General features: G+C 41.3%; 3 protein-coding genes across 3 annotated transcripts; all 3 read left to right on the top strand.

Moving 5' to 3' along the window:
- Window positions 1–6,671: 6,671 nt before the first annotated feature.
- Window positions 6,672–8,011, top strand: LOC132786712 (uncharacterized). Its single transcript, XM_060793330.1, has one exon. The coding sequence runs from the start codon at window positions 6,869–6,871 to the stop codon at window positions 7,730–7,732; it is 864 nt and encodes a 287-aa protein (XP_060649313.1). The 5' UTR covers window positions 6,672–6,868; the 3' UTR covers window positions 7,733–8,011.
- A 5,458-nt stretch (window positions 8,012–13,469) lies between these two features.
- On the top strand, window positions 13,470–14,649 carry LOC132786140 (uncharacterized). Its single transcript, XM_060792578.1, has 2 exons — window positions 13,470–14,011; window positions 14,067–14,649. Exons 1-2 carry the CDS (start codon window positions 13,517–13,519, stop codon window positions 14,430–14,432), a joined length of 861 nt encoding a protein of 286 aa, XP_060648561.1. The 5' UTR covers window positions 13,470–13,516; the 3' UTR covers window positions 14,433–14,649.
- Window positions 14,650–17,877: 3,228 nt separating this feature from the next.
- On the top strand, window positions 17,878–20,313 carry LOC132787062 (uncharacterized). The gene is made up of 3 exons (XM_060793941.1): window positions 17,878–18,201; window positions 18,286–18,541; window positions 19,297–20,313. The coding sequence occupies exons 1-3, from the start codon at window positions 18,067–18,069 to the stop codon at window positions 19,599–19,601; spliced, it is 696 nt and encodes a 231-aa protein (XP_060649924.1). The 5' UTR covers window positions 17,878–18,066; the 3' UTR covers window positions 19,602–20,313.
- Window positions 20,314–20,843: the final 530 nt, after the last annotated feature.

Below are 20,843 nucleotides of genomic sequence, written 5' to 3' on the forward strand. Positions count from 1 at the left end.
TGGGTGTGTGCTTGTGTGTTTGTGTGTGGATGCTGCTTCGTAGGTGAGGCATAAAATAAATCGCTAAGATTATAAGAAAAATTTCACTTTCTCAATGGTTTACTGTTATTTATAAATATGGAATCATTTGCGGCTTCGCTGTTTGCTACAAAGCCATTGGCCTCGACCTAAGAATGAATAAAATATGACGCTGGCAGAAAAGTAACCAAAAAATTGAAGGCAATCGGGTGAAATGTTGCGTGATAAAAGCAAATGGATTTTTGCCAAATTGTTGTCTTCCCTTAGAACGCAACGCAACGCAAACAGCCAAAAAATCTTCGTTCATGATTATGAAATATTTCTTTATTAGAAACAGATTACATGCAAACATATATCTTATGCTAACAGTGTGCAAATTATGATTTAAATTTAGATGGCAATTTACCTAATGGATAAGCATAAGCTTTGTTTGAAGTCCTGCAATAATTTATGACTTACACATTGCCTAATTGAGTATGTAAACTTGTTGCATTTATGTTGGAAAAATTAACCTTTTTATTTCTTATTATTTTTGCCATCACCTCAGTTGACATTGAGCAATCGTTGGGTCGGCTGCATCAATCTTACACAAAAATCGAGACAAAGAGAGAGAGAGAGAAAGCGAGAGCAAGGGTTGTTGTGGTCAAATTTGATTTATAGCTCTATAATATTCGACGCCCCAGGTGGGGTCAAGTGTTCAAGTGTGCAATTTGCCGTTGCGCATCAACATATTTTATTTAAGTGGGCGGTGAACATTTATTATATTTTCAATTGTTACATTTTTATACCCGCTACCCGTGGAGTAGACATTACAACTTTCTTGCGGCAGGAAATATATGTAAGGCAGAAGGAGTTATTTCGAGACGATATATCCATGTGCGTCTGATTGTCTATCTGTCCGTTTGTCCGTGTGAGCACCTAGATCTCAGATACTATAAGGAATACAGGTATATTTTTAATAGTATATCGATATACTAATATAGAGCTCGGTATATTTCAGTAAGTTTTATGTATATCTATTAAGTATATTCAAATAATTATACCGCACGCTTTTAGTATTTGCTCAGTGTTTTTATTTGGTAAACTTTTCTTAGAATAATACTGCACTGTTTCCCGTTTTATTCAAAGTGGGTATCTTACAGTCGAGCGCCCTTGACTTGTTTTACAAATAATGCTGCATTTTGTTTAAAGTTGTGACACTATAAAGTGTGAGATCAAAATCAAAAAATTATTTCTTAAAATACATAAATATAAGTTTGACTCGATTAGCAACGTAAAGTGCTTAGTTATTGAAAAACCTTTATTTTTGTAATTTCAATTATATATTAATAGTGTCGTATAACTTCGCAAACATGTTTACAAGTGCTGTCGAACATAAGCTCTTAATCAAAATGCCTTTCAGCATACCAATTACGCGCAACAACAACAAGACAAAGAAAGACAACAACGGACAAATTGACCAGCTCTGGGCGACTCAAAATGCCGACTGATTGTAGGTTCAACGCAAGTATATGAAAACGAAAAGTACCACCACAAATGCAGGTAAGATGTGCACACACAAAACACAGAGTTGGGCTCTCTACCTTAATAAGTATTTTACGTGTATTTCGCACGGCTCTGAACTGCAAAAAAAAACTTTCACTAACGCAGATTTTGAGCTGCGGACGAGTTGCTGCAGAGTTGTCGCTGCTCCTGTCAAAAGGCCTGCTCACGCGCACTTCATTATGAGGCTGTAGTAACGTCATCAACACAATGCTGGCCGCAAAACCAAAGCTAAAGCCATAAGCCATAAGACACAAGACATAAGCCATCAGCAGCCATAAGCCGCACAATCGTCACGAAAAGCTATCAAGTGGCGAAGCGACTTCGAGTGCCGGCTGGACATTGACACTTGTTCAGCAGTCAAGCGGGCCGACCGGACATGGTCACGGGCATCCGTTACCGTTGCTGTTGCCGTTGCCGCTGAAGTTACCGCACCCCTTCTTCGGTCAGACGGTGTAAACAATATACTTTCATTTGGCATAACGAATCTCTTCACTTTTTTATGGCTGTACCGAAAACACCGAAGTGGACTCAATAGATGTTCCTGGAAAATTGAAAAAAGCTAACATTATTAGCACGCGGAAGGCAAAAGAAACGCACAACGCTTGGGCAAACAATACATCTTAGCTTTAAGGTTTAATTGTTGCAAATATAACCGTATTGAAATCAATAAAATGCGCTCCAATTGTTGATTCGGTCTTGGGTGACAGACCAACCGGAAACCCCGTTTTATCAATTATTCGAAGTTCGTAGTTCGAACTAGCGAAGACTCAAGTGACTAGACACTCGTTTTATTTTTATCAACCAACCTGTTGTTGTTTTTGTTACTGCTCATGGCTGTTGGCTGCTTTTGATTGTTATTCGGATTGAAGTTTCTGACCGACATACCATTGAAAGCAAAAGAAGAAAGTTGAGCATACCACGAAATGCCTCACTGAGACTAGAATTTGCCCAGTCTTTATTATTAACTTCATTTGGTTAGTTGGCCTTTTATCTCACTTTATTTAATTAACAGCGTCGTTTAAAGTTTCAATAAAAAAGAAGTGAAGCAACAACAAAACATGAAGACAAAGATTGGTCCAAAATTTCACTTTAAAGAATGCACTAAACCAAAATGCTCAGCATCCGGCCTGGACCCGGTCGCAGGCCTCAGCAATTTCAGCAGTCCTCTGCCCCTTCTTGAGGCCGCAAAACGTTGCATTATTTATGATGCAAAAAGTGGGGCGCAGCAGCATCGACTGGAACAACAGCAACGCCCTTGATGCTGCCATCGATGCTGTTGTTGCTGTTGTCGCTGCTGCTGCAATTGCGTGAAAGTCGCGGAAGCTGGCCAAAGACTCGAGTTTCGAAGTTATCCTCAAAAGAAAAATGAGAAGAAGCGAAATAAAATGAAAAGAGTACAGCAAAAGCGAAAGGGCTGGGCACACGTGCGCCGGCAAAGATTGGGCCATAAAACTGCAATTTCGGCAAGTTTCTCAAGACCAGAGAAACCCTTTCTCTTTCGAAAGAAAGCGCTTATGGCTTTTGGGGGTTCGCTCTCAGGTTTTTTGGGGACTCAGGTTCGGGTTCGGGTTCGGGCCGTGTGATTTGCCAAAAAAAATGCTACAATGAAAAAAAGTTAGTAAATTCAGCAAGTAAACTGCAGTCGAGAGTCGAGAGGCAAACAGTTTTTCACCAAATTATATAACCGTTGGAGAGTTTCGCTTTTCTCGGCGCAAATGTTGCGCCATCATCATTTTGCTTACACTTGGCCATCAATTATTCAATATCAGCCGAGCAGACTCTAAACACCACTAACTTACATAAAAGATCAACTAATAACTTATTAAGTAAATGCTGCAATAAAATTGTCGCGTTGTCTATTAACGCTTTTGTATGCGAACCAGCTAACTGTAAATGGTGATTATGTCCGTTGTATTAGATAATAATTTAATATGAAGCATATGTGTTGAGCTGCCTCCATGTCTACCTGTATTTGTATCTCCATCTATATACGTATACGTATATATATTTCGAATTTGTTGCTCTTTTCACGCTAAAGATGCATATTAGCGAGCTGGCGTTGAGGCATCATGGAAAGTGAAAGTGATGCTGTGACTCGGATTCGTGCATTTATAATTTGTATCTCCAAAGTCGGAGACGCGCCACTTCAGGTTGCAAGGCGTTTTTGCTAAAAATTGTGAAATATTTATGCTAATCGATGGATGGCAGCTTGTGGTGACCAAACGATTACAAAAGCGCTTGCTAATTTCTGTATTCAGTTCCACTGCTTCTAAACCTGACTCCACGAGAGCGACTCGTTTATGGCATTAGGGTTCCCAAAAACAACAGAAATCCAATTATTTATTTCTTTTTAAGAAATCAAGCCAAGCATATAATGATATGTAGAGCAAGTTTCAGTGAGTCTGCAATTCCATTTGGAGACTGGGCAACATGACTTTGTAATACGAGAAGCAATATAACTTGATAGTGCATCAAATAGAGGGCATAACAAGTTCGTTGCATTTTGCTACTTATATATTATATCTATAACTTGAGCAGGGGAAACAAAGAGGCAGCTATAAGTTTACAATTAAGCCATTAAGTGGCAGTTTGCAACTTGCGTTCGTTTGTTTAGCGTTTTCACTCCGATATGGACAGCAGACGAGGGCAGCTTAGCTCAATGGCAGGGGCAAGCATTGTGGCAGCAGCAGCAGCATCATCATCGTCGTTTGCTTCAACACCCACTGAAAGTGCTGGGCCCCGGCACTCGCTCACTCAGTCAATCATTCATTCATTTATTCATTCATGCAGTTTGTTAGCTTACATTTTGAAGTTGCAAAGTTGCACGCGCTTCGCTTGCTTCGGTCACAAGGCGGTGAATGTTGTCTACGAAAAAGGAAAATTAACGTTGAACTTTCTTTTTTTGCTGCAGCCACAGCCGCAGCAGCAACAGCAACAACAGCAGCAGCGGCAACAATAATATAAATAAAATATGTACTTTGCTTCGTTGTTGCCACTGCGGCTGTTGTTACTGCCCCTGCGACTGTGGAAGCGTTTTATTTTTTTCTCATTTTTTTTTTTAATTGTATATTCACATTTGGCTCTTATGGACACACAGCTAAAACTTGTTGAACTGTTATGAATTTTACTTTTGGTTTTCAAAGCAGCAGCAGCAAACCTGTTGATATGGCCTAGCGGCAACAATAGAACAAGAAGTAATTTACAGCTCCAGCCCATGACCAAAATCACGCTTGTTGTTGCATTCGTCGCCGAGCTCTGAAGCCGCCACCGCTGCTTCATGCAGTGAAAGTGTCGTTTCTCATATATATATTTTCTGCATAATGGAAAAGAAAGATGAAAAAATACGAAAAATAACAAATGAGATACCAAAATTAATTAAATGTCAAATAATTCAGCATTCAACATCGTTCGACGGCCCCTTGCAGATTTGCATCCCTATTCAGTGACTCCATTGGCTCCATTCGCTCGACTCACGCATTGCGTGAGGATGGCGATGCGATTGCAAGTTGGGTTCCCCTTTCTCAACTTCGGCTTGCATATGAAATTCGCTTTCACTGCCATCGCTGCTGTTGCTGCTGCATTGGCTGATCTGGAAAAGCGTTTTCACACCATTCGGCGGTCTTTTGTTTGTCGCCCAATTCAACAGCTCATTTTTTTATTACCTTTCCCAGCACTGTCATAATACGCTTAATTAAGCATATTAAACGCTTTCATAGAAACGACCTACAAGCAACAATGACTTTTTATGTATCCTGGCAACAGTCATTTCGTTGGCTGGTTGGCATTAACGCAGCTTATCAACTCTCTTTTTCCTGATGACTTTCATTTATGCGCGTTCCTGTCCCCGTCTATTTGCACACTTTTACTTGTCGCATTTAACCAATCCATTGGTCATTGGCCACCGTTTAGTAGCAATTGGGTAGTGACTGGCGGCTTCTGGTCAACGTGTATTTGCCCAACAAGACTTTCGGCACACTTTGTCTGTGAGTCAATATTTCAGTGGGCAGCAACAGGCAGCCAGCCAGCTGTTTGTTTTGGCCGCTTGTATTTGACAACGCATAAAATATGCGCATAAATTTATGCAGCAATGTGAGCAGCAGCAGCACCAGATATCACAAAAATCAACAACAAATCAACAAAAAAAGCTGAGAAACTGAAAAAGGGCGCACAACGGTTAGCTGCATGCCACAAGCCACACAGAGAAGTGTCGCAACTTTCCCTTTTGAATGTCTCCGATCGGGGTTATGATTATTCGAATTGCTCGAACGCTGATCGTTGATGGCATATGGTTTATAGTTTATTATTTATTGTCTTGGCCTATATACCGAAACTTGTTGACCATCTTTTATGTAACACAAATTCTAATGGGAACACACGATCATTATTCGCACTGACGTGACGAATAAACCGTGACAATTCATTCTACTTACTGACCACTGATCACTAGTTTACTGCTCAGTGATCAGCGACCGTTGATCAATAGGCGGCAGCATCGAACCAGTGACAAGAAACCGCAAGCTGCAGGCACCTGTTTTGGCTGCACCTGTTTGTGTTTGTGGCATGCTTCTCTGATTGATTGAATTAGAAGGCGCATTGCAAAAGTCGAAACTCGAAAGGGAAATGCTTTTCCTCACACACACAGTTGCACAGTGGTCATAAAAAGGATTTTAATTTCAATTTAAAAAACAATTAAGATAACGATTTTGAGTGACTTTGGTAAAAGTAAGTTACAGGTAACTAACTATATTCCCACAGTGCACCGCCCCAAATCTCACTCTCCACCATTTCGGTTTCAGCTGATTTTGACAATGTTACATGAACTTCAAGCGAAAGCAGCGGCATGGGGCGAGAGGCGAGCACAGAGCATATGGCTAACAAATTACAGTAACAATGGTTTTCCAAGCCAAACCAAGCCAAAGCTGCGCGAAGCCAGCTTCGACGGCAGGCAGCGCGTTACCGTTGGCTGGCAAAACGAAAGACTTAAGCGAGAAACTTGCGCGACCAGTTCTGGGGTGAGCAGAAATGCTTTCGTTCGCAGCAGCAGCGGCAGCGGCAGCAGATGAGCATGCCGCCTATATAAATTGTCGTGGGCATTGGGAAATTGTATCATTTCATCCTAACCCGTCAAAGCAGCAACACAGCAGCCAGTAGCGTTGTGCGGCAAAGTGCAAGACTCAGCCCCAAACAAACATTTGAAAAGAGAAAGTGCGTTTTGTGTGCGGTACAAAAGCCAAAAAAAAGTGTTCAGCCCTTTAAGGACTATAGAATACAACAAGTGTAACACAACAAAACAACAACCATTAAAATGGCAAACAATAAAGTTATTTTCGGTGTCTTGTGTTTGGTCACACTGACCGCTGCTCTCCCCGCCGAGGAAACACGCGGCCATGCCCGTAACGCCATCGGCGCCGAGAACGACATTATGGATAGCATCTACAGCGATTGCCTGCGCAAGGATTCAGTATCGTGCGTCAAGTACAAGCTGTTCAACTTCGTCGACAAGGTGCTGGGCGCCCGCGACCAATTCTCGTTGACCGAAGGCGTCACCGTGGTGCGCTCATCGGATGCGCCCGCTCCTGAGGCAGCTCGCTCCATCTCCGGCGACGAATCGTTCGAGTCTCTGGCACTCAACCGCATCAGCAGCTTCCTTAACTCGCACACCATCAAGGTGGAACTGAAGGGTGCTGATATCGTCCAAGCCGTTAGCTCCACTGGCCGCGCCCTCGAGGATGCCTCTGAGTCTCTGTTCGGCAGCAACGATCCCAATGCCCCCGAGGAGAGCCGTGGTAAGAAGAAGAAGGCCGCCAAAATCTTGGGCCCCATTCTCGCTCTTGTTGCCCTGAAGGCCGCCGCTCTGTTGCCCCTGCTCTTGGGTGCTATCGCCCTGATTGCTGGCAAGGCTCTGTTGATCGGTAAGATTGCTCTGGTGCTGTCGGCCGTCATCGGCCTGAAGAAGCTGTTGTCGCAGGAGAAGCACGTCACCTACGAAGTGGTCGCCCATCCCCATCACAGCAGCAGCCACTCGGTCAGCCACGACTCATATGGCAGCGGATACAGTGCCGATGCTGGTGCTTCGTCTGCCTCATACGGCAGCAGCGGTCATGGTGGCTGGGGACGTTCCATCGATGCCCAAGATCTGGCCTACGGTGCCCAGAAGCCTCAGGCTTAAGCGAGAGTAAACACACAGTCAACAACCACTCAAACAAACCACAAGAACCACACGAACCAACTGACTCGAGCTTTACTCAAGCTCACACTGAACAGAGACTCTTGAAGAGGAACAACAAAAAACCACAACAACACATATTACTTATCGTTCGTTTTAATTATTTATTAATATAATTTATTTTATTTATTTTTCCACACGAATAAGAAAAACGCACACACAAGAAAATGGAAGAAACTATGCGAAAATGCAAAACAAAAAACGAAAAAAAAATACTTAAAAGTAGTTAAGCTAAATGACATCGTAGCGAAAAGAGAAGAAAAAAATGCTGACAAAACTCCAGAGCCACAATTAGGTTTGTAATGCTGAGTGTGCGTGCATTTAGTTGCATACATTAACCATTAACAATTATAAGTTAAGTTTGTAAAAAAAAAGCACAAAGCGAGAGTTAAAGTCGGTACCTTATGCAATGTTTCAAATACTCATAAGCCCAGGCGGCGACACTGAGCACACTGAGCGTCCAGTCCAGCTAGCCTTAGGTCTAAGCTCGCACAAGGACATCCCCGAACGCTTCCCCGAACAAGCACACATACAGACACACAGACACACATTCAATCATCGCCCCCATAAACACACATAACACTGTATCTATCTATCGCTGTTTCCTTCTAATGCACAACATACTCTCGTACTTACATTCATCACAGTCTCTGAGTCATAATACTCTATTATCTATCCTGAACTGATCTATCTATCGCTATCGCTATCACTGTCTACTATCTCTACTTACTCTACCATCTATCAATCTAGAGACTATACCAAAACATTGTTGGTTGCTATGCAACTGTTTGCAACGTACAAATGTTGATCTATCTTATTAATCTATACACTCTATCCTGTACTCTGTTGTACTCTTTACATGCAATTCTAGTCTTACATTACAACAACAGCAACTATAGCAACATCAGCAAGCAAGCATGCCTACTACTACTAGCTTTAACTACAACTAGCTCTAACTTCTATCAGTATCTCTTTCACACACACACACACACATACACAATCTAAATCTAAATCTATCTAAAAACTATCTGTCTTTCGAGTCATAGTTTTGGTCATATACTTACTATACGCCATAACTTGCCATAGTTTTCCTGCCTTATGCACACAAAACTGAACTGAACTCAGCTTATGAACTATATTTTCCTTTTCCAATTTCCAAACTCCAAGACATCAACTTTCTCACAACTTCTTCTGACATCTTCATCTCACTCTCATGTTTTTTCTTTCCCTCTCAATCTCGCTCTCTCTCTCTTTTCATTTATATTTCTGTCTTTTTTCTCATTTCTCTGCTACTATTTCTGTCTATCACTATCTCACGCTCTTACTGTTTCAGCTGCTCTGTCTATATACATCTGTCACTTTCTAACGCTCTACTTTCCAAAAACAAAATACAAAAAGCACGCACGTACGTTCTCTGTAACCATAGTTCACTGTAGGATTTTTATGTTTATTACTCATACAATTGTATTTAATATATCAGCGACTTTGGTCGGCGCATTGTTATAGCATTGTGCTTTAAACTTATTTTTAATCTATTTAAAAATATTTGTTTAAATCACTTTGAAAACTTCAAGTCGCCAGCTGGTGGTCAACATTAATTTAAATACATATTTTAACATAAGCAAAATCGTACGGCACTTTCACATTAAGAACTACAGCGAGAAGCATAGAAGCTGCAGATATGGACAACTCACAGAAGAAACAAACAACAACAAAACAAACACATAAATCACAATTCACACACAAAGAATGTAAATCTCTTTTATACAGCATATTTTCTCTGTAATAAATGCATGTCATTAAAGAATGAAGAAAAACATTAAGTACAAAAAACGCTAAAAAAATACATAAATAAAAAAACTTAAAAAATAAAATGAAAATAAAACAAGCAAGGAAGATTAATAAATAAAAAATCAATGAAAAATCAACTTTGGGTCTACTATTATTATTTATGGGCAAAAGGTGAAAGCGAAACAACCAAAACAGCAATAACAATGATCACAGTGGGGCCCACAGGGGAATACTGAATACACTGAAAACAATTTGCCTTGACACTATGGTCATAATGGTTATGCATAATGTCCACAGCAGCAGAGAGCAGAGAGCAGGTCTTGTTTTTGCTGTTGACAGGTCCATCTTTGGTAAGAATACAAGGCGAATGCTTTCATTTAAAGTGAAATTGATTTGCGACCCAGTTGACTAAGCGAATTTTAAAGACTTCTCCGTTAAGAGGTGTAAATAATTATGAGCTTGGCCAAGGCAGCTTGCCAGGCCAAACAACACACAAAAATGTGGTCGAAAGTGTGCCCCGCCGGCTACCGTTGTGGCTGCAAACTGTCGGCAACAGACAGTGAAAGTAAACACAGTTAAGAAACGGCTACAGTAACAACACAGCCACAACCACAATATCAACAAAAAACAGCAACAGTAAATGCATTGAAAATGTGTAGTGAAAAGCTGTAGAAATGCCAGTTTATGGACACATGGTCAAAAACGTTTTTGGGCGAAAAACAAAAGCCAACAGTTTCAAATAGTCGTTCGGTCAGCACATGGTAAATTCATAGGTTACCATTGACCAGCGTCTGTGTCTTAAGAAATAGTCTTAAGTCGGTGCTGAATTCAGCACAAAACGTCTATTAAAAGTGGGAAACTATGTGACACCAAATGCATGACACAGCACACAAAAAGCACTAAAACAAGACTTAATTGTGCCATGTGGGCATCATTAGAATGTGAAGACAGCAGCAGTAGAAGCAGTGAATTATACTCAAGTAAAACGCCCATTAAAAAAGTATTTTTTCCATTTCTCTATCTTTATTCTATTTTTGTTTACCAGACGTTTTCATGGCTTAGTCTTAACCCAGAACTGTTTTTTTTTTTGACCTTGAACCGTTTTTTGGTTTTTCATTATTAATGCTGTTCACTTTGCTAATTGATTTCGTTTAGCTGCTTGTAATTGCTTCGGTTCTTCGCACTTTCTATCAATTTGGCCTTGGAAGAACAAATGGATTAGCCCCATTCAATTATTTGAACAACATGGGGTGTGAAATGCTTTCCCCTTTCATTGGTCAGCATTTTTATCATTTAAATATTATTGTATAGTGTGTATTGGCCTATGCAAATTGAAATCCCAAAATGAAAGCCTTTCCATGTGATTTGGAGCGAATTACCGTTGTGTGTGGCGGAGGCTCAAGAGTGCCGCTAGAGAAATGTGGCTGCAGCTGTACGAGTATACGAAAAACTGGTGCAGGCACCAACACCACAACACTTGGCTACCAATTTCACATTCTGAAAACCAGAAAAAAAGCCACGAAATTTACAATAATTCATAAGCCGGCAGCGAATTGTGAATTGCGAATTGCGCGCACACGCTCCAATGAGCGAGATAATTCAAGTCTCTGTCTTTACGAGTATTCTCGTGTACTACGGTAGTTCAGTGCAGTGCCCAATTTGGATGCAATTTCACTGTCAACGGACCTGAGGCTGAACCAAAGCTGATGCCATGATGCTGCTGGTGCCTGCAAGGGCGTCGTTGTCATCGTCAGTGTTGCATGCGCAATGAAAACGAGTTTGGCTGGGGATTGGGGCTCAGACTCTTGACTATGTCTCTGGCTAAGAAAGCGGGTCAACAGAACACAGTCAGAAAACGAAATCAACAACAACAAATGCCGACCAACAAATAATAACCTGATCAGCCGGCCTTGCAAATGCGCTTTCCAACGCACACAAAATCACCTGTTTTGCCCTATGATATTGTTAAGCGTTTTCTTGTTGTCATCATTTTCTACTCCAGCGATTTTTCCCATACTCGTAAAACACGCACTAAATTATGATTGTTGTAATTGTTATTGTGGTTGTTGTTAATGTTGTTGCCGCTATGGCTTCCATTGTTGCTATTTCTGCTTTTGTTGTTGTGGCCGCCTGTGCATGGAAGCGTTAAATTTATTAAGCGCTTCCATGAGCAGTTGCGATTATTACTTATGATTAATTGAAAGTTAATTAGGCACGCGAGCCGCATGCAAAACACTGAAACTGTTTTATAACTCCTCCTCGATGACTTAACGGATGATTTGTTTGCTGTTAATATAACTTAGTTAGTTCAGTTAGCTAATAACGATTGTTCACAATTAAGTGTGCGGTCGTGGTTTTCTCAATGGGTTGATCAATGGCTGTCAGGCCTTGCTACACTTTTATTGACGTATTGAAATATTAGAGGCATTTCATGTGCAGCATTTTCCAATTGAATTGAGTTGCAGAGAAGAAGAAGTTTAAGCTTTAACTTGTTATGTGGAAAAGTTAAAGCTTACTTTTATATTCGATATTCCTTTTGGGAAAAAATAATATAATTCTTTTATTAAATGTGCTTGATTCACAATTTGTGGCATTTTATTTAAAACCGAATTTGAGATTCATTTGAAGTTTTCTTATGAAATTCTCTCAGAAAGCTTTTTTCTATTAATATTGTTTCCACTAATAATTTTCATAAATTAGTGGAATTAAAATTTTAATTTTGGAAAACAAAAAAAGCTTGGAAATTTACAATGTATGCAGTAATTTTTTGTAGCAATTAAAGCTTTGCGCTCATCGTTTAGTTCGTGTCTTAACTCTTTCGTTTCAAGTCGTACTTTCTTATGCAGAAAAAACTATTTTTAACACCCGCTTAAAAGTATGCAATGATTTTTGTTATGTGTGGCTATCTCAAGTTTGAGTAAGTTATTCGAGATAATATGCAATGAAATTGAATTACTGTTATTATTAAACAAAAATAACTTTTTCATTATTTAATTAAAAATGTAGTATGACATAAAGTATTAATATGTATATATTTGTAACAACATTTATTGATTAAATTAAACATTTTACGAAACCTCTAAATTGCATTCGAATTTTGTGTTGAGTATCCACTGTACTGCAAAGACACAGTTTTGTGCCACATGTTTGTAAAAAGAAAAGTTAAGATTATAAATAGTAGAATTGTGGGACGACAGTGAATCTGTGATAAAAATGCATTGAGAAACGAAAGCCAAAAACAAAAAAAAACTGCAGTTTTTCGGTCTACTAAATATCGTCATGATAGAACCGGGCGTGATGGTACAAAACAGTTTCGGGAGCTGCTGCATACAATGCCAATGCCATTGCCTTGATGCAAGGTGAGTTTATCTACACCAAAGCAAACACGCACGCCTCAGTTCGCTCCGCTTTAAATGCGCATGAAAACTCAATAGCTTAGAACGAACTGTTTACTTGTGTTATAATTACAAATGAAATTGCAGCGCACACAATGGATTGTATGTTTGTGTTTTGTGGCGGTGGCTGTGGCTGAGCGCAAAAATTCGGTTGCTTTCCCAGCAAAATCACGAAAGCGCAGCTTCAATAGCCAAGCACAACAAACGCCAGCAGTCAACAGCCCCTGGCCAAGGCCTGCATTAAGACAGCCAGCTAGTCCGACTAATTGGCGTGATATTTAGACTAAAACAAAATGAGTTTTTTTTTTCAATTTCAGCTGGCGCTTGACATGCACCCAGGCGCAATTAGCCGACAAGAAATCGGCCAGGCGGTATAAAATGCATACAATGCGCTTTCCAGCACTCAGTTGATAATCTTAAGTGCAGCGCCCAGCAAGAGTTTTGTTACCACAGCGCATCTCGATAGCAAGGATAGCTAAAGGATTTTACATAAACATCACTTGAACTCTACTCGTTCATTGGCACACACTCGCTCACAGTCATGATCAAATACGTGTGGCACGTGGCGGCGCTAATGATTATCTTCTGTTGGCTGCCGGCGACGAGCGCTCGCACTACCAGCTATAATCACATTAATGGCTTGGGAGTGGAACAACAACAGCAAAAGACTCAACAACCGCCAATGCAATCATCGAACTTAGCTGCCTCATCATCATCATCGGGTATTTGGAAGGATCTGTCTCTGGTCTATCGCATCTATCAGCAATGCACGGGTGAAAACATGGCCGTGTGTCTCAAGTTGAAGCTTCTAACTGGACTAGAGAAGGCTTTCCGCACCGCAAAAACATTGTCTCTCTTTGAGGGAGTTCAATTCGTGGCCAGCGGCGAGGAGATGCAGAAGCGTGCGCATTTGCCACCCATAAATGAGCAAGATATTGAGGCAGTTCTTCCTCGAGGAATAGATGCCAAGGATCAGGTATTGAACAGCATGATTATGAAGCGTTTGGGCAGCTTCTTGCAGGATCACACGTTACAGGTAGGTACGAGATCAGCTTGCCAGACTATCAGCATTGATTTTGTGCATTATGCAGATTAAGTTTCCTGATATGCGGGATGCGGACAGCAACTCGATTGAGGGTCGCAAGAAGAAGGACAAAAAGGGCAGCGGTGCCTACATTATGATTCCTCTGCTGCTTGGTGGCACCATTGTACCCATTGCGTATGGAGCATTGGCAATGCTGGCGGGCAAGGCTCTAATTGTGTCGAAGTTGGCTTTGGTGCTGGCCTCCATCATTGGCATTAAGAAGTTGCTGAGCGGCGGCGGCGGTGGCAAGGAATCTTCACATGAAGTTGTTGTCTCCTCTGGCGGTCATTCGGGCTGGGGGCGTGACTTTGATGTGGCCTACAGCGGCTGGAAGCCGGCCAAGGAATCAGCGGGTAGTTCCAAGAGCTTGTAGAGCAATTGCCAGCTTGTCGAGCTTACGTTTGCATTTGGATGTGGATGTGGATAGGATGAAGAAAACCAAAGAAACGATTGCCGCATGAATTGTCTGAATAAGAAATAATGTCTTAGCTTAATTCGATGACGTATTTATATATATAACGAACTAAATGTGTGTATTAGGCATAAGTAAGCGTTAATTAAATATAGTAAACTTTGCTAAAAAAAAAGAACTCAAAAATCGGCACCGCCCCTAACTTATTGGCTTTTGCCGCAGACACGCCCCAAACACGTCAGCTGAATTTATGATAACAATTTTAAAAAGTGCTTACGTGCGTGCTAAAAAAAAACAAAACAAAACACAAACAACAAGAAACAATCGCAACATTACTCGAAACATTGCTTCGCTTTCTACCAAAAACTACGAGCTTATTTATTATTTAGCCGTGCACAGAGTCTGGCAAAGTCCAATGCAATATTCATAGATCAAATATGCTCGGCCGGTTGCGAAGCGTCTTCTTCACTTGCCAGCTCCAGCTACAGCTCTAGCTCCAGCTCTGTGGTTAATGCTTTTGTTGTTATTGTTTCTGTTGTTTCTGTTATTTTTCTGTGGTATGCGACATTTTCACTTTTGCACTCTGCACGAAATATTAATGAGCTGCCGCTACTTGACACGCCATGCAAGTGCGATGGTGAGCAGGTTCAGACTAGAACATTGAACCTATTCAATTAAATATATTCTCGACATTATTTAAATGCGCTCGCAATTCCCACGCTGCTCTGTGGGCCTTATCAAATGTGAGTTGAGGGCGCCCTTTACTTTAAATGTTGACGTCATCATTTCTGGGTCTGGCCAACACTTTCATTAATTGAAAATTACTCAAGCACAACGCAACGCAGCGAGAGCTGTGAGCTACCCGGAATTCACATCGTCGGTCACGGAGACAGACGTTTTGAAGTCGAAGACGGGGGTGAAGTCAACTGGGAATGAAAGTCAAACTTTCAAAAAGGTGTCAATTTTAAAGATGCCACTGCGAAAAATGGGGTTGGGTAGTTGAGGACCCGTTCAGCTTATTTGACTTGACTGGGCGCCAATGCCAGTGGAAGAGTGTTAAATGAAAGCTACTTGCAAATAACCCGAATTAAATGCTTGAAAGAATGTAACATAGATATTTATTTATTTTTAGCATGTCAACGTCAAAGTGATGTCATCAGCAGTGCGGAAGGACTGAGCTGAGCTGAAATGGGAATAGGAAGAGAATGTTAAATGTCTCTGCGCTTCATAATACAGTCAATTTGCAGGCTCAGCACAGTTTTTCTGAATAGCTCATCTAGCTGTCTAATGGGACTTTCTTATAGCGCTATTAAAATTTTTATCGCTTTTACTGCGTTTCTCTGCAGCATTGCTTAGACGAATCTTCAAAGCAAAATAATGCTCATTGCATAACAAAAATAATACGTATACGTTGTCGAATACTAAAACTATTTCACTTTCGTTGCGAGCGAAAGAAGGTAAAAATTAATTGTCTAAATGTTAAGCAGGCTGCTTACATGTCAACTCGACTGAGGCATGCCCTACACAAAACTAAATCATCAAATTCGTAGCAACACCCGGCACTCGCTTGCTTATCAGAGTAATCGCTCACAATCGCCACTCATCGCACACAATCAAATTGAACTCAAGTCGAGTCAAGTCACGTCACGGCATAGCACATCCATCTATGTCCACGTGCAAAGCATTTGCATATGCCATCAACATGAAGCGCAACAACAACAACAATCAACACCTTTCAGCTCATCAACTATGTTGTGGTATTTCTACGACTAAGTAGATAATCAGCAACAAAAATTTGGTTTGCTTTGCATCTCAAATCGAGTTTTAGTAGCGTGCAAATCTTAGCATTCATCACTTTCTTTTAGGTACTTGACTAATGTGTAAATTACACAAAAACGCGATAAACTGTCTTGGCTTAGATTCGGTCGAGGTCGACTTGCAGATACATTATAAAAACTTCGCTTTAACTTAACTAAATATATACAATTATTATATTTATTATTCGATTTGAAAAGTCACATTCACTCTTTCTTTAATCAACACATAATAAAAGGCTAACCGACATATGCCTCTAGCAATTTTGTTGAAAATTATACTAAAGAGACATAATGCAAACAATGTTGCATGATATGAAACTCTCGTATGTGCAAAATGTCAGCGATTGGCATACAAAATTAAAGACATACGACATATGTGTATCTAAATAAATATGTGTCTGTGTGTGTGGATAAGATACATTATGGGGCTTTAAGTGAGATGGAGAAAAACAAATACATAAATAAAAAGCAAAATTAAAGTGAAATTTGTTTTATCCATGCCGCCTGCAAACTAGTTAATTTTCTATTTTACTCCAATTTGAGCTATACTTGTTGCGGTTTCTTTCGAGCTCTACAGAGAGACGCCATCATAAGTAGTGCTGTGTTGATGTGGTTTTGTGGCGAACTGACGAGCTGCGCTGTGGTTGCGGGGTGTGGTCGGTAGTTTGATTAGCCAGCAATAATGCCACACCAAGAGTCACGTGTCTGCAATTTCTAATGGATCGATCAGTCGACCGACTCCACACGCAAAGCACTTTCTGTTTGTTCGGTGGCGCTGTGGTTGTTATGATTGCTGTGGTTGATTCTCACCCTATCCCCTGCCCCTCTGCAACCAATAAGTGTGCCAAATGCAAGCCGCTGAGGCTTTAATGCCTCAATACTCAAAACTTTGGGCTGTCAGATGCCTTTAACACTGTGTAATATAATTTAACGACCACACATGCGTCGCTACCTTTTCCATGTTTGGGGGCGTGCGAGTGTGAGTGTAAGTGTGAGAGTGTGTGCTCGATTTTGTGCAAATAGTTAAGTGCTTAAGTGTTTAGCTGTTGACAAGCAACAATAACAACAGCAGCAGCCGCAGCAACAAGAGAAGCAGCAAACGCTAACAAGCCAAGTCCAAAGCTAATGTCGAAGCCGATGACGACTACGTCGCTGTTGCCGATGTCGACTGCGAGTTGTTCGTCACGAACACGCACACAACGCTATCTTGGCCAAGTCAAGCAAAGCCAAGCCAGGCCAACACAAGCCAAGCCAGGCCAACATAAGCCAAGCCATGCCAGGTTGCATTAGCTGCCACAAGCGATGCGCTTCGGTGTTGTGGTCGTCGTAGACGCCGACGTTAGCGTCGACGTCGTCGTTGATGTCTTCGCCAGGTTGTTTATTTAAATTCTAAGCTTGGCTACTGTAAATGTCGGTGGAGCAGGTCGGGTATATAGAGGGGATAGGGGGGCTAAAGTGGAGATGCGGCTAGCGGGCAACTCGCGTCGTGTTTATCGTCGTCGTCAACGTCGCTGGCGTCGTCGTCGTTGTCGATGTCGTCGTCGTTGCGGCTGCGCTGCTGGCCGGGAATAAAACTCGATCCGCGTGCGTCTTCTAGCCACAGTTTACGGATTGCCTTCTGACCGACAGATCGAACAACCCAATCGAGCGCAGTGCACTCAATCAACTGGAAACTGAAACTTAAATAAGCACAGTCAGTGCATAAAAGGATAACCAAAGCCAAGTGACAAGTGTGTTGTGTGATTCTCAAAAACTCCCAAAAATATAACAAAACAACAATGTTGAAATTCGTATGCCTGTTCGCGCTGGTGGCATCCACCGCAGCTGCCGCCTCCGAGGCAGACAGCTTGCTGACAAGTGCCCTCAAAATGGTCAAGGATTGCGGCGAACGCTCGATGGTTTTGTGCATGAAGGTAAACATAAACCAGCTATAAAACAAACTCGAAGTGATCTCAAAAGACATTCCATATTCATTCACATATTAACACACTAAACAGGAACGTGCCCTGCACTATTTCGATACCGAGAATGGTGATGTGAGGCTGACTGAGGGCATTGCTCTGGTCAAAACCGATGACATTCCAGTGGGTCGATCTCTGAATGATGTTACCTTGCCCGAGGAGGCGGAGGCACGTGAGTCTGAGGTGGATTCCCTATTGGTTGAGCGTGTTGCTCGCTTCTTTGGCACACACACACTGCAGTTTAAGGTGCCCAAGGACTCCATCCAGGACATGCAGCGCGCCCTCGAAGAATGTGAGTATTTCAATATAAAAATTGTATATAAAATTAATAACATAGCCAAGAAACAAATCATGCGCAAAATGAGAAAATGGTTTGGCGGCTGTCTGGTCAAGAGTTGTGATCATGTTGTTCTGTTTATCTGGTTCTTTGGCTCGTTGCCAATTTGGGTTACTGGTGCAATTACCAATCGCAATCGTAGACTCAGCCGCATCAGCATTAGCAGTATCAGTAGCCGCCACATATAAGCAGCATCTTTGCGCCGCAATGTGGCGAGTGCTTCAATCCTGTTTTCACTGTTAGCTTCAACCCACATTGAGGTCAGCCATAAAGCAAGCATGCATCCTGCTGCTGCTCAGATACCGAGAAACAGAAACACAGAGATAGAGAACGCATCTGTTCCCTGGCGACTTATCTAGCGGTGCATTGACAGTTGCCACAAGGCGTTGGCAAACTTGTTGCTGCAATTAATTGCATTTTAGTTAGCCAACTAGGTTTACTTTCTTTTCCATGCTCATGGAGCAGTTTCCGATTTCTAAGAGCGCACATAGAAAGCGGTCGATCCTGTTTGTTGTAGCAGCGGCTCTTGTGTCTGTTGCATTGTTTCTTTATTAATTATTTTGTGCTCCAATTGCTAATGAGCAGTTAACAAGCAAATGGACAATCAAATCAATCATAAACAAGCGAAAGTATCGCATGCAAACTCTTAATCAAATCTTAAACTGTTAACTCATTAACGCTTTCATGCTTTTATTTTTTTCTTTTTGCAGCTCGTGGCAAGAAGAAGGAGAAGAAGAAGTATCTGATGCCTCTGTTGATGCTTTTCAAATTGAAGATGGCTGCTCTGCTGCCACTGGCCATTGGCTTCTTGGCGCTCATCTCTTTCAAGGCTCTAGTTATTGGCAAGATCGCTCTGCTGCTGTCGGGCATCATTGGCTTGAAGAAACTGCTGGAGTCCAAGAAGGAGAACTACGAGGTGGTTGCGCACCCGCATTACGAGCATGAGCACAGCTACGGCAGGTCGCTGCAGGGCAACGATGCTCAGAACTTGGCCTACGCGGCGTATCAGCAATAAGCGATGTTGTCGAGTTGCCAAAGTGGAACAGCAAATTAGTGCAATACACAAATCAAATGAAACAAAACAAAAACAAAAAAAAGAGCAGAAAGGGAAAAGAGAAGAACACGGAGCACGTTGTGACCCGTTTAATTTATTTTATTTATTTAATTTATTTTGTAGCATAACTCAAGCAATCAAGGCGCCATCAAAATGAATTCAACTTTGTCAGAAATCGAAAACCATAGTTAATAAGTTCTATAATGACTGCAGTTGCAGCTGGAGACCGTAGGGGGCGGCAAACTAAACTAAACTAAACTAAACTGAACTAAACTAAAAACTAAAGTTTAAACTTAAACTAAAACTGAACTGTACTCAAGTGACTGCATTTTGTATTATTGTAATAATTTATTGCTCAGAGCTTTACTGTTGACTATTTTTACTACTTATAACTTCATATTCATATTTATTGTATTTACTTGTGTAACTTTAATGCTAACTCTTGAACTCTTTTAATTAACTCTTAACTTAATTGAACTGCCACTTTGTAAGTGCATGGCCAAGAAGCCACAGCAATTACAAAAAAACTGTTCACTCAACGCTCGCCCCCCAATCAAACCGCATTGCACACACTCACACACACACATGTGCACTTCCATATCACATACACACAATCACTCATACAAACAGAGAGAAATCAAATGAAACTCAATAAAGCCGCATTTATCTGTAACTGAAATTCGTTTGCATTTGACAGATAGGACAGGTGCTGTAGCTTCTCACACACACAGTATAAATTGCGCATACGCAACGTGCGACGCATTTCTTACAGAGAAATGCTTTCACTCTTTCACTAATAAAATGAATTACCAACTAGGGCAAACGAGGCCAGTGATATCAATTGCATGTGCGACACACAAAATCACAGACACTCGACAGCAAAAAAAAAATTTCACTTGCAGCGCGCGCACTGAGGCGTAGTCAGGCTCTGACTCAAAAGACAGAGTCAAAGCCAGATTCGTAGTCAAAGAAACCAACGGCAACAACAACAAGACTCCAACTAACCAACTGACTTCCTAAGACTACCATTGGCTTTGAAATGCGCTTCGTCTCCCTCTTGGCTTGCTTATTCTTTCTCCTCTACCTTGGGTTGACTCCCAATGAAGAGGCATTTTGGTATCCGGTGTCGCTCCAAAATCAAATGAAAGTCGCCGCATTGGCTTCGACCTGCTTTTTGCATGTGCAATTGCAACACGTACACCA

The sequence above is a fragment of the Drosophila nasuta genome, chromosome 2R, assembly GCF_023558535.2.
Source record: "Drosophila nasuta strain 15112-1781.00 chromosome 2R, ASM2355853v1, whole genome shotgun sequence".
NCBI classification, from domain to species: domain Eukaryota; kingdom Metazoa; phylum Arthropoda; class Insecta; order Diptera; family Drosophilidae; genus Drosophila; species Drosophila nasuta.

What these genes read in the sequence shown, in the direction of transcription:
- LOC132786712 (XM_060793330.1), top strand. Translation starts at nt 6,869, where the DNA reads ATGGCAAACAATAAAGTTATTTTCGGTGTCTTGTGTTTGGTCACACTG.
- LOC132786140 (XM_060792578.1), top strand. Translation starts at nt 13,517, where the DNA reads ATGATCAAATACGTGTGGCACGTGGCGGCGCTAATGATTATCTTCTGT. An exon ending in TGCAGGATCACACGTTACAG is followed by an intron (nt 14,012 to 14,066) that starts GTAGGTACGAGA and finishes TGCATTATGCAG; the next exon opens with ATTAAGTTTCCTGATATGCG.
- LOC132787062 (XM_060793941.1), top strand. Translation starts at nt 18,067, where the DNA reads ATGTTGAAATTCGTATGCCTGTTCGCGCTGGTGGCATCCACCGCAGCT. An exon ending in CGATGGTTTTGTGCATGAAG is followed by an intron (nt 18,202 to 18,285) that starts GTAAACATAAAC and finishes CACACTAAACAG; the next exon opens with GAACGTGCCCTGCACTATTT. An exon ending in GCAGCGCGCCCTCGAAGAAT is followed by an intron (nt 18,542 to 19,296) that starts GTGAGTATTTCA and finishes TTCTTTTTGCAG; the next exon opens with CTCGTGGCAAGAAGAAGGAG.